Source organism: Halichoerus grypus, chromosome 7 (assembly GCF_964656455.1).
Source record: "Halichoerus grypus chromosome 7, mHalGry1.hap1.1, whole genome shotgun sequence".
Taxonomy (NCBI): domain Eukaryota; kingdom Metazoa; phylum Chordata; class Mammalia; order Carnivora; family Phocidae; genus Halichoerus; species Halichoerus grypus.
In genome coordinates this window covers 95,121,375-95,135,131 of record NC_135718.1, presented here as the reverse complement: position 1 = coordinate 95,135,131, position 13,757 = coordinate 95,121,375, and the positions used below count along the sequence as shown (strand labels likewise).

The window sequence follows — 13,757 nt, the reverse complement described above, 5'->3', positions numbered from 1 at the left end:
CAGTTGACTAGTGGGAAGAAGGTGATTTGCCATCCTCTATGGATCACCCTGACACAATAAATACCTGAAGATTACAGATGTTCAAGTGCATCTTCAAGGTATTTGAAGTGAATTATTTGCAAAGAGGAGGCAACACCGTCATGTGAAGATTTATTCAAGGAATAACACAAATGATTACTCTTCTAAAACATACGATCTACACTGGATTTATGTTTTCCTCTGTCTCATAGATTATGTGATCTCACGCTGAACAGTTAGGTTTGGATAATATAAACTACATACCAACCTGCTCTACAGAATCTGGGGGTAGAATCGGAATTACAAGAGCACCGCAACTATGGCAGCATTTGGGGGAAGACGATTCTGTCAAGGAAAGGGCTCTCATTTTATATTAAATAGAGGTGAGCCTATTAAAACTACACAAGTAAAAGTAATGCTGTAGGTTTTATTTCCCACAGCCACGGTAGAGCGGCCCACATGCTTTATGGAGCTGGGAGCTTTGATGCCAACGTAACTCTGAATTTATGTAATGTGGAAAGATTACCTGTCCCAGGGATTGCCAGTCCAAGCCAGCACTGCCGATGTAGACATGCTGCTTGTCCACGATCCAGAAGGAGGACTGTAGCCGGCCCTTGTTGTAGGCGGTCATGTTCATGTAGGTCACCTCCGCTCCTGGGGAGTTCAAGGAGATCCTGGTCAGCCTCAGTGTCAAGGCCTTGAACTTGCAACCAGACATCTACCAGCAACAATACTCATGATTTGCAATGATCGCAATTGGCATTCAGGGCGGCCAAATATTTATATTAGTTTGGTGCACAGAAGGCCCTCGAGGAGTTACTTTGTTCTCAAAAGAAAACAAAAGGAAAATGAGAACAAGAATTACAGGGACACCTGCGCACAAGAGGTGAGAACATGGCCTCTCCAGTCAGATGTGATTCAAATCACAGCTTCATCATTTACCACCCAGATGGTGAGATTCGTGCACCAAGCTCTTTTAGTTTTGGAGTAATTTTCAAACAAATTTGCAAACAATAAAAGGATCATCCTGTTTAGTAATACAGCTCTCCTCAGCAAGCAATTGGCTTTCTTACACTTTCCTACATGTTATTTTCACCCTTGACCCTGTAGTTGCTTTTCCTTCTTCATTTTCCCTCTTTGTGACTTAATTTGGACTTGGCCTCCTCCTGGCCTTTCTTTATCTGACGGTTCTTAATTTAAGCAACAATCATTCAGGCCTTACAAAAATCAACTGTCATGCTGTTACCTGTTGCTGCCTCAGGACTATGCATTTACAACTTCCCAAAAAGAGCATATAGTCCACTGAATGCAATTAAATCTATTTATTTGTTGTTTTTTTATTTGAGCGTAGTTGACACAATGTGTTTCAGGTGTACAACCCCGTGACTCAACAAATCTATGCATGATGCCCTGCTCCCCACCAGCTGCCACCATGCAGCGCTGTTCCAGCACCACTGACTATTCCCTATGCCGCGCATTTTATCCCCGTGACTTAGTCGTTCCGTAACTGGAAGCCCGAATGAAATCAAATGTAAATAAATGCAATCCAATTTAAATGGATTTTTTTTTTTTTTTTAAGAGAGAGAGAGAAGCGGTGGGAAGGGGCAGAGGGAGCGGGAGAGGGAGAGAATCTTAAGCAGGCTCCACGCCTAGCATGGAGCCCAATGCGGGGCTCGATCTCACAACCCTGAGACCACGACCTGAGCCAAAATCAAGAGTCAGACACCTCACCAACTGAGCCACCCAGGCGCCCCTTAAAGAAATTCTACATTTCCACTTCTTTAAAAGAACAGACCTCTATGCATATTTTTAATGAAGCAAGCTACTTTGTTTTCAGATATTGAATATAATGAAGCGGATATATTCTGGTGGCTTACTTCATCGTCAGAATCTTCATTAGCAGAGGAAGATGTGACATCATATGCATAAAGATGTATCAAGAATACCAGAAAGGAAGGGTGATGTATACTATGAGCTTAACCTGTTACTCTCGGGAAAAGGAAGGTAAAGTTTGCACCTGGCCCCGCCGCAGGGGGCTGGTGACGGAGGCTGTGGGGCAGGAGCGGGACAGAGGGGAAGCGGGCATGCGGGCAGACTGCCTCAGCCTCCAGCCATGCAGGCATAGTCTCATCCAAGGCATGGTTACAGGCCCCAGAGGAGGAGAAGCTGGGGAGAGCAGGGTCTGAATGTCCACAGCGGGTGGTTGCCATGGCAATTATGGAGAGACCCACAGCTGCACAGATGCTGTGGTACCCCCGGGGCCCCCAAAGACACAGCTGCCAGTGCTCCTGAGTGGATGGAGAGCAGCATGTGCGGGATCAGTTTCCCATGGCTGCTCTAACAAAGTATCACAAACTGAATGGCTTAAAACGAGAGAAGCCGATTGTCTCTCAATCGCGGAGGTTGGAAGTCCAGAATCAAGGTGTTGGCAGGGCCATACGTGCCCCGAAATCTGCAGGGGAGACTCCCTCCTGTCTCTCCCCAGCTTCTGGTCAATCTCTGTTGTACCCTGGTTGCCACCTGCCACCCCTGTTGTCCCATGGAGACTTCCCCCCGTCTCTGTTTTTTCCTGTGCTTACAAGGACACTAGTCCTGTTGGATTAAGGGCCCACCTCACTCCCGTGCGCCCTCATCTTAACTAATTATATCTCCAAAAACCCTGTTTCCAAATAAGGTCACATTCTGAGGTTCTAGGGGTTAGGCCTTCAGCACGTCTTTTTTGGGGGATACAATTCAATCCACAGCAGAGCTGGAAGCCACGTTCACTGGCTGTGCCCTTCAGCCCACCAGGCTGAGCAGCACTGAAGGAAGCATCTTCTCATCTCTAGAAGGAAGAGAATGAAGGTGACCTCGGTGTGTGCCTCAGATTCTACTTACAGCAGGTGTCTTGGGGTAAGCCTTCACCTGCCTTCACATTCTCACTAGAAACAACTTTATGCCTCTGTGACATTGGCTGGCTCTCACCTCCTGGCCTGGGACACTGCCTGAAACTTGACCCACGACCAGTTGCTACTTGTCATTGGACTGTTTTAGTTCTTAGATCCCTGTCTGTTCTCATTCGGGGCTGCTGCAGCCCCAGCCCACTGGTCAAGTTCAGGCACACAAATAAAGTGTAATGTTTAAAGATTTTATGTATTTATTTGAGAGAGACACAGAGATAACAAAAGAGATAGCAAGAGAGAGAGAGAGAGAGAGCACAAGTGGGGAGGAGAGGGAGAAGCAGGCTGCCCGCTGAGCAGGGAGCTCATTGCAGGGCTCCATCCTAGGACCCAGGATCATGACCTGAGCCGAAGGCAGACATTTAACCGACTGAGCCACCCAGGCGCCCCTAAAGTGTAATATTTAAAATGACTGGGATTGTTGGGGCATCTGGGTGCCTCAGTCAGTTAAGCGACCAACTCTTAGGTTTGGCTCTGGTCATGACCCCAGGATCGTGAGATTGAGCCCTGCATCGGGCATCGGGCTCCCTGCTGGGCATGGATCCTGCTTAGGATTCTCTCTCTCTCCCTCTCCCTCTGCGTCTACCCCCCACTCTCCCTCTTTAAAAAAAAAAAAAAAAAAGACTAGGATTGTTCAGATGATAAGAGAACACTGAGTATCTGAAAGGTGAGGAGGGGGAGTTCCCATCGCTGTATCAGGGGACTCCAAGTGAAGGCCAAAGGCATGAAAGACAAGAATGGCTTCACAGTTATGCCTGGGGCCAGGGCCACCTGTGGGAAGGCCTGCTGAGCTGTGTGCAGAGATTAAGCAACATGTAGTAACAGTAACAACCCTTCACTCAACACCATGTGTGCCCAGCATCAACACAGCTGTGCTACAGCAATCCCACAGGGGATGTTGTATTTTCCCCATTTCAACATACAAACTACTGGACGTGGTGTCATCAATCAACTGAAAATATTTGATGATACAGCTGGAAAAATGTTTGCCTGCATATGGTTTGTGGAATATCCCCACTTTCCCATTAAGAATGATCTGTCTGTTTTTCTATCAATCTATCCTCCATCTATCTCTGAAGATGCTTTTATCTTAATTTATACCTAACAGATATATAGTCAGAGCCAACATGTCCCTGTTTATTACATGCATATTATTCAATAGTTAGCTTAAAATAATTTCTTTTACATGCCCTTAAAAATATCTTAATTCACTGGTTACAGAGATTATCCTCATCCTACTGTCTTTTTTTAAAATTTTATTTTATTATGTTATGTTAATCACCATATATTACATCATTAGTTTTTGATGTAGTGTTCCATGATTCATTGTTTGCATATAACACCCAGTGCTCCATTCAATACGTGCCCTCTTTAATACCCATCACCAGGCTAACCCATCCCCCCAGCCCCCTCCCCTCTAAAACCCTGTTTGTTTCTCAGAGTCCATAGTCACACATGGTTTCTCTCCCCCTCCGATTTCCCCCCCTTCATTTTTCCCTTCCTACTATCTTCTTTTTTTTTTTTTTTTTTAACATATAATGTATTATTTGTTTCAGAGGTACAGGTCTATGATTCAACAGTCTTACACAATTCACAGTGCTTGCCATAGCACACACCCTCCCCCATGTCTACCACCCAGCCACCCCATCCCTCCCATCTCCCACCACTCCAGCAACCCTCAGTTTATTTCCTGAGATTAAGAATTCCTCATATCAGTGAGATCATATGATACATGTCTTTCTCTGATTGACTTATTTCGCTTAGCATAATACCCTCTAGTTCCATCCCTGTTGTTGCAAATGGCAAGATTTCGGTTTTTTTGATGGCTGCATAATATTCCATTGTATTTATATGCCACATCTTCTCTAATCTGTTGATGGACATCTTGGCTCTTTCCATAGTTTGGCTACTGTGGACATTGCTGCTATAAACATCAGGGTGCACGTACCCCTTCGGATCACTACATTTGTATCTTTGGGGTAAATACCCAGTAGTGCAATTGCTGGGTTGTATGGTAGCTCTATTTTCAACTTTTTGAGGAACCTCCATACTGTTTTCCAGAGTGGTTGCACCAGCTTGCATTCCCACCAACAGTGTAGGAGGGTTCCCCTTTCTCTACATCCCCGCCAACATCTGTCGTTTCCTGACTTGTTAATTTTAGCCATTCTGACTGGTGTGAGGTGGTATCTCATTGAGGTTTTGATTTGGATTTCCCTGATGCCGAGCGATGTTGAGTACTTTTTCATGTGTCTGTTGGCCATTTGGATGTCTTCTTTGGAAAAATGTCTGTTCATGTCTTCTGCCCAGTTCTTGATTGGATTCTTTGTTCTTTGGGTGTTGAGTTTAAGAAGTTCTTTATAGATTTTGGACACTAGCCCTTTATCTGATATGTCATTTGCAAATATCTTCTCCCATTCTGTCGGTTGTCTTTTGGTTTTGTTGACTGTTTCCTTTGCTGTGCAAAAGCTTTTTATCTTGATGAAGTCCCAATAGTTCATTTTTGCCCTTGCTTCCCTTGCCTTTGGCGATGTTTCTAGGAAGAAGTTGCTGTGGCTGAGGTCGAAGAGGTTGCTGCCTGTGTTCTCCTCTATGATTTTGAGGGACTCCTGTCTCACATTTAGGTCTTTCAACCATTTTGAGTCTATTTTTGTGTGTGGTGTAAGGAAATGGTCCAGTTTAATTCTTCTGCATGTGGCTGTCCATTTTCCCAACACCATTTGTTGAAGAGACTTGTCTTTTTTCCACTGGACATTATTTCCTGCTTTGTCGAAGACTAGTTGACCATAGAGTTGAGGGTCCATTTCTGGGCTCTCTATTCTGTCCCAATGATCGATGTGTCTGTTTTTGTGCCAGTACCATACTGTCTTGATGATTAGAGCTTTGTAATAGAACTTGAAGTCCGGAATTGTGATGCCACCAGCTTTGCTTTTCTTTTTCAACATTTCTCTGGCTATTCGGGATCTTTTCTGGTTCCATACAAATTTTAGGATTATTTGTTCCATTTCTTTGAAAAAAGTGGATGTTATTTTGATAGGGATTGTATTAAATGTGTAGATTGCTCTAGGTAGCATTGACATCTTCACAATATTTGTTCTTCCAATCCATGAGCATGGAATGTTTCTCCATTTCTTTGTGTCTTCCTCAATTTCTTTCATGAGTATTTTACAGTTTTCTGAGTACAGATCCTTTGCCTCTTTGGTTAGATTTATTCCTAGGTATCTTATGGTTTTGGGTGCAATTGTAAATGGGATCGACTCCTTAATTTCTCTTTCTTCTGTCTTGTTGTTGGTGTATAGGAATGCCACTGATTTCTGTGCATTGATTTTATATCCTGCCACTTGACTGAATTCCTGTATGAGTTCTAGCAGTTTTGGGGTGGAGTCTTTGGGGTTTTCCACATAAAGTATCATATCATCTGCAAAGAGTGGGAGACTGACTTCTTCTTTGCCAATTAGGATGCCTTTTATTTCTTTTTGTTGTCTGATTGCTGTGGCTAGGACTTCTAGTACTATGTTGAATAGCAGTGGTGATAGCAGACATCCCTGCCGTGTTCCTGACCTTAGGGGGAAAGCTCTCAGTTTTTCCCTATTGAGAATGATATTCATTGTGGGTTTTTCATAGATGGCTTTTATGATATTGAGGTATGTACCTTCTATCCCTATACTCTGAAGCATTTTGATCAAGAAAGGATGCTGTACTTTGTCAAATGCTTTTTCTGTCATCTATTGAGAGGATCATATGGTTCTTGTTCTTTCTTTTACTAATATATTGTATCAGATTGATTGATTTGTGGATGTTGAACCAACCTTGCAGCCCAGGGATAAATCCCACTTGGTCGTGGTGAATAATCCTTTTAATTACTGTTGGATCCTATTGGCTAGTATTTTGATGAGAATTTTTACATCCATGTTCATCAGGGATATTGGTCTGTAATTCTCCTTTTTGATGGGGTCTTTGTCTGATTTTGGGATCAAGGTATTGCTGGCCTCATAAAATGAGTATGGAAGTTTTCCTTCCATTTCTATTTTTTGGAACAGTTTCAGAAGAATAGGTATTAATTCTTCTTGAAATGTTTGGTAGAATTCCCCATATGATCCCTGGGCCCTTGTTTGTTGGGAGATTTTTGATGACTGCTTCAATTTCCTTAGTGGTCATAGGTCTCTTCAGGTTTTCTATTTCTTCCTGGTTCAGTGTTGGTAGTTTATACGTCTCTAGGAATGCATCCATTTCTTCCAGATTATCTAATTTGCTGGCATAGAGTTGCTCATAATATGTTCTTATAATTGTTTGTATTTCTTTGGTGTTGGTTGTGATCTCTCCTCTTTCATTCATGATTTTATTTATTTGGGTCCTTTTTCTTTTCTTTTTGATATGTCTGGCCAGGGGTTTATCAATCTTATTAATTCTTTCAAAGAACCAGCTCCTAGTTTCGTTGATCTGTTCTACTGTTCTTTTGTTTTCTATTTCATTGATTTCTGCTCTGATCTTTATTATTTCTCTTCTCCTGCTGGGTTTAGGCTTTATTTGCTGTTCTTTCTCAAGCTCCTTTAGGTGTAGGTTTAGGTTGTGTATTTGAGACCTTTCTTATTTCTTGAGAAAGGCTTGGATTGCTATATACTTTCCTCTTAGGACTGCCTTTGCTGTATCCCAAAGATTTTGAACAGTTGTGTTTTCATTTTCATTGGTTTCCATGCAGTTTTTAAAATTCTTCTTTAATTTCCTGGTTGACCCATTCATTCTTTAGTAGGATGGTCTTTGGCCTCCATGTATTTGAGTTCTTTCCAACTTTCATCTTGTGATTGAGTTCTAGTTTCAAAGCATTGTGGTCCGAAAATATGCAGGGAATGATCCCAAACTTTTGGTACTGGTTGAGACCTGATTTGTGACCTAGGATGTGATCTATTCTGGAGAATGTTCTATGGGCACCAGAGAAGAATGTGTATTCTGTTGCTTTGGGATGGAATGTTCTGAATATATCTGTGAAGTCCATTTGGTCCAGTGTGTCATTTAAAGTCTTTATTTCCTTGTTGGTCTTTTGCTTAGATGATCTGTCCATTTCAGTGAGGGGGGTGTTAAAGTCCCCCACTATTATTGTATTGTTGTCGATGTGTTTCTTTGCTTCTGTTATTAATTTCCTTATATAATTGGCTGCTCCCGTGTTAGGGGCATAGATATTTACAATTGTTAGATCTTCTTGTTGGATAGACCCTTTAAGTAGAATATAGTGTCCTTCCTCATCTCTTATTTTAGTCCTTGGTTTAAAATCTAATTTGTCTGATATAAGGATTGCCACCCTAGCTTCCTTCTGGTGTCCATTAGCATGGTAAATGGTTTTCCACCCTCTCACTTTCAACCTGGAGGTATCTTTGGGTCTAAAATGAGTCTCTTACAGACAGCATATCAATGGGTCTTGTTTTTATATCCAATCTGATACCCTGTGTCTTTTGATTGGGGCATTTAGCCCATTTTCATTCAGCATAACTATTGAAAGATATGAATTTAGTGCCATTGTATTGCCTGTCAGGTGACTGTTACTGTATATTGTCTCTGTTCCTTTCTGGTCTATGTTACTTTTAGGCTCTCTCTTTGCCTTTCAATATTTCTTGTAGGGCTGGTTTCGTGTTTGCAAAATTCTTTAGTTTTTGTTTGTCCTGGAAGATTTTTATCTCTCCTTCTATTTTCAATGACAGCCTAGCTGGATATAGTACTCTGGACTCCATATTTTTCTCATTTAGTGTCCTGAATATATCATGCCAGTCCTTTCTGGCCTGCCAGGTCTCTGTGGATAGGTCTGTTGCCAATCTAATGTTTCTACCATTGTAGGTTACAGACCTCTTGTTCCGAGCTGCTTTCAGGATTTTCTCTTTGTTTCTGAGACTCAAAAGTTTTACTATTAGATGTCGGGGTGTTGACCTATTTTTATTGATTTTGAGGGGGGTTCTCTGTGCCTCCTGGATTTTGATGCCTGTTTCCTTCCCCAAATTAGGGAAGTTCTCTGCTATAATTTGCTCCAGTATACCTTCTGCCCCTCTCTCTCTTTCTTCTTCTTCTGGTTTCCCAATTATTCTAATGTTGTTTCATCTTATGGTATCGCTTATCTCTCGAATCCTGCCCTCGTGATCCAGTAGTTGTTTATCTCTCTTTTTCTCAGCTTCTTTATTTTCCATCATTTGGTCTTCTATATCACTGATTCTCTCTTCTGCCTCATTTATCCTATCAGTTAGAGCTTCCATTTTTGATTGCACCTCATTAATAGCCTTTTTGATTTGGACTTGGTTAGATTTTAGTTCTTTCATTTTCTCCAGAAAGGGTTTCTCTAGTATTTTCCATGCTTTTTTCAAGTCCAGCTAGTATCTTTATAATCGTCATTTTGAACTGTAGTTCTGACATCTTTCTAATGTCCATATTGATTGGGTCTCTGGCAGTCGGTACTGCCTCCTGTTCTTTTTGTTGAGGTGATTTTTTCCATCTTGTCATTTTGTCCAGAGGAGAATAGATGAATGAGAGAACAAAATGCTAACAGGGTAACAACGACCCCAGAAAAATATACACTAAACAAATCAGAAGAGACCTGAAACCGGGGGAAAAGAAAGGGAAAGAAAGAAAAAAGAAAAAGAAAAAGATTTTTTAAAAAGAATATGATCAAATATGATCAGGCTGGTGCATAGATCAGTGCCACACACTAGGTTTTGGGTGTATTTTTGTCTGTTAGAAGAAAGTGCCTCCCAAAATTTTAAAGAAAGAAACACTTATACATGTACAAAAATAAGGGTAAATATGATGAAGGGATGGAATATGACTATAAAGATGAAAATTATAAAAGATTTTATAAAAGAAATTGATAAGAAGTTGGTTGAAAAAAGAAATTAAAAAAAAGAAAGGAGAGAATGAGGTCAGGCAGGAGACTAGAACAAAGCCATACACTAGAGATTTAGGGTATATTTTGGTCTGTTAGAATAAACTGTATCCCAAAATTTTAAAGAGAGAACAACTTATATGTATACTAAAAATATGGTTAACTACTATGAAGGGATAGAGTATGACTCTAAAAATGAAAAATAGAAAAGAATTTTTAAAAAAGGGATTGATAAGATGTTGGTTGAAAAAGGGAAAAAGAAAAATTAAAAAAAAATAGAAAAAGAAAAAAAAGAAAATTAAAAAAATTAACTTTGAAAGGCTAAAGAATCATGGGAAAAAAGCCATGAATTCTATGTGCAGTATTCCCCTAGTGCTGGAGTTCTGCCGTTCTCAGTGATTGGTAAACTTGGTCTTGGCTAGCTGTTCTTGCTGATCTTCTGGGGGAGGGGCCTGTTGCTGTGGTTCCCAAATGTCTTTGCCATAGGCGGAATTGCCCTGCCCTTGCCGGGTCTGGGCTAAGTCATCTGCTCAGGTTTGCTGTCAGGAGCTTTTGTTCCCTGCAAGCTTTCCAAATGGCTTTGGAGGATGAGAGTGTGAAAATGGCAGCCTCCCTATCTCCACCCCAGAGGTGCCAAGAACTCAGGGCCCCACTCCTCAGTGCGCCCCCAGAGAAAAGCAGTCAGTCACTCCCGTCTCCCTGGTCTCTGGCTGCACTCCGTGCTCACCCGGCCTGTGACCGAACGTTTCTGTCTCTGGCACCTGACCCCATGTGGACTCTCCAAATCCAGCAGATCCCTGCGGTGCACTCCTGCACTGCTCCTCCTGGGGGAGGAAGGTGAGTCTCCCCAGATCTGCCACCTGTTGGGACCCTGCTGGAGGAGCAGGGGCCCGACTGTGCCCCAGATCATGGTTTATGGCAACCCGGAGCTGAGAGCCTGCGCCTCGGCTCCGTCTCTGCAGCCGGCTTTCCCGCTCCGATACCTGGGAGCTCTGCTGCACTCAGGCACCCCCGGTCTTTCTGTGACCCCGAGGGTCCTGAGACCACACTGTCCCGTGAGGGTTCCACCCTCTGCTTAGCCACCGGAGTGACGTCCCTCAGTGGAGCAGACTTCTAAAATTTCCGATTTTGTGCTCCGCTGCTCTATCCCTTGCCAGAAGTGGCCGATGGAGGCTCCCTCCCCCCACGGTCTATCCTCCCGAATATCACCTCGGATTCACTTCTCCGCACGTCCTACCTTCCAGAAAGTGGTCACTTTTCTGTTCAGAGAGTTGTTGCTAATCTTTTCTTCGATCTCCTGTTGAGTTTGTGGGTGTTCAGAATGGTTTGATCCCTATCCAGCTGAATTCCTGGGACTAGACGAAATCCAGATCTCCTACTCCTCCGCCATCTTGCTTCTCCTCCCATCCTACTGTCTTTTTATACGTATTAGAGAGATATGGTTAAAATCCAGCATTTCCTGACTATAAAAACTTCTGAATCTCTGAAGTTTTTAATGTACGACTTGTGCAGTAGCAGTATTATGTGCACAAACTAAATTTGAGTTTATTCCCTAGTGCTATGTTAGGGAATTCTAATTCTACAGATTAAATTTAATTTAATTCTAATTTTAAAGATTTATTTATTTATTTGAGAGAGAGAGAGAGTGAGTGCTCAAGTGGGGGAAGGGGCAGAAGGATAGAATTGTCAAACAGTCAAGCAGACTCCCCTCTGAGCACAGAGCCAAATGTGGGGTCCACGATCCATGAAATCATGACCTGAGCTGAAACCAAGGGTCTGACACTCAACCAACTCAACCACCCAGTGCCCTTTTGCTAGAATAACTGGCAATGATGGTCACATACATTTTTAGGAAGCTGCCCTTTAAATATTACAGACTTACAAGATCACAAAATATCTTTAAAAGCTGGCCTTGCTCAAATAAATATATCTTTTTCAACAGCGTTGAAAATGTAATGAGATAAGTTTGATTAACCAATTTTTGCTTTCCTAGATTTGATTTTCAACAGGGCAAACTATTCCTTCAGCCTGTTTGTAGCCCATGATCCACTGTGCAGAGGCCCCAGGATGCCAAAGATACGCTCATCACAGGAACTGTGGCCCACCAGGGCCACTGGCTGATGGCAGTGGTTGGTGGGGAGTCTGAATCTCTGGAGACCTTCCCATTTCAGTCCCATCATCTATTTGTTTAACTGATGGTTAACAGGAGCTATTAGCAATTCCAAATAGTGTTTCTTGATGCCCAAAATGCTGAATCAAGAATATGTACTTGTTTTTATAGTTGCTTATAAAATACTTTCATGATATCTAAGAGGTCCAATTAAGTCTTTAAAAAACCTACCAAAATTCTACCATGGTGGTGGTAGGCCAGGTCCTAATTGGTTGCACTGATCAAGATAAAGTGGCGTAGATAATCCCCATGTTTTATATCCTTCATGGAAAGTCGAACATTAAAAAACCAAGAAATCCCAAACCGCTAATTACAACTGCTTTAAGCTTTAACAGGGATGCTCTGTTGAAATTTAAGAGAATGCTCCTACTTTTAGGGAGGTTTGCTTCTTTACAATTTTACCAAAATTGTTATTCTTATGGTATTAGCCAGATAATATTGTGCTTTATTTTGTGCATAATTTCAATGAAGAAAACATGCCACTAAAATTTATTATTAGAGAAAATGAAAAGAGTGGCTAAAATGTATTAATTAAAAATTATTTGAAGTAAAAAGTATAATATCACAATGAATTGGAAATTAATGTTATTACTTTGGAGAATCAAGTTGACTGCATAAACATACATTTAAAAATGGGTGTATTCTCAAAAGTCTTCCTCTAAGAAAACTGGACAGCATTAAATTTGCTTATCATAGGTCTGTCCCATATCCCACTTAATGGAATGGATAACGATCTCACCTATAGCATTGTTCTTTTTCAGAGACCCTAATTTGCTTTATCATCAGATTTCAGAGTACCTCATTGTTCTTCATGTGTGATGTAGCTGTGGATGACAATACATGAGTGAACCTCAAAGTCACTGCTACCTTCCTACATTGCAGACCCCTGGGGACCATCCTTCCAACTGTGCCTACTACATGATTTTAAGGACATGACTGTGTTTGTAATTCTGCTTCATTATCATCAACTTAAAAATCTGTATACTCAAATTTTGGTGGGAAATAGTTTCACAAAGGGGTGCTAGGTGGCTCAGTCAATGGTTAAGTGACTGACAGTTGATTTTGGTTCAGGTCATGATCTCAGGGTCGTGAGATCAAGCCCCATGTCGGGCTCTGCGCTGGGCATGGAGACTGCTTGAGAGCCTCTCTCTCCCTTTCCTCTGCCCCACTTGCCAACCCACCACTCACATGCTCTTGCTCTCTCCCTCTCTAAAAAAAAATAGTTTCACAAATAATATTAGACGTTTGTTGAACAGTAGTTAATTCATCATCTCAGAATACTCATTCCAATCTAAAATTGCTAAAGAGTTATTTATCAGTTCTATTTGGAAGCTCCAGGGATGTGTTGCTCTCTCAGGATTAACATAAAACTAGTGTTCTTAAAATAGAATGCTAGGGCTTCTGGAGAGGTTTAGCCTTGGAATGTTCACATATGCTTACACATAAGGAAGATAACTCTAGGGGAAAATGAGCAATTTTAGAGGGCATCTGGTTGATGAATTCAATTTCTAATTCTACTGTATATAAGAAGAGTTAAATTCTACCTAGGCTTAGATTTATATAATCCAGATGTATTCCCATATACCTAGCAGTTTGCTCTCTTTTCGTCTATCTCATGGAAGGGGAAGAAAATCTTCACAGGATACTTTTGTTAGTTGATGTTAGATGTAGTTGAGATGTGCATCATTCCTTTCCAGCCAATACCCTCTTCTTAGAGTGCCAGATGCATCCACGGGATGCAGAATAAGATGGTCAAGGTACCATGTGAGCCTGT

General features: G+C 41.7%; 1 protein-coding gene across 5 annotated transcripts in view; it reads right to left on the bottom strand.

Annotated features, from left to right (window-relative positions):
• Positions 1-13,757, bottom strand: part of PLD5 (phospholipase D family member 5) — a 394,256-nt gene that overhangs the window by 121,903 nt on the left and 258,596 nt on the right. For all 5 annotated transcript variants that reach the window (XM_036115777.2, XM_036115778.2, XM_036115780.2 and 2 more), the window contains one exon: positions 545-672. In XM_036115777.2, the coding sequence (XP_035971670.1) occupies positions 545-672 (128 nt within the window). The remainder of the gene's footprint in view (positions 1-544; positions 673-13,757) is intronic.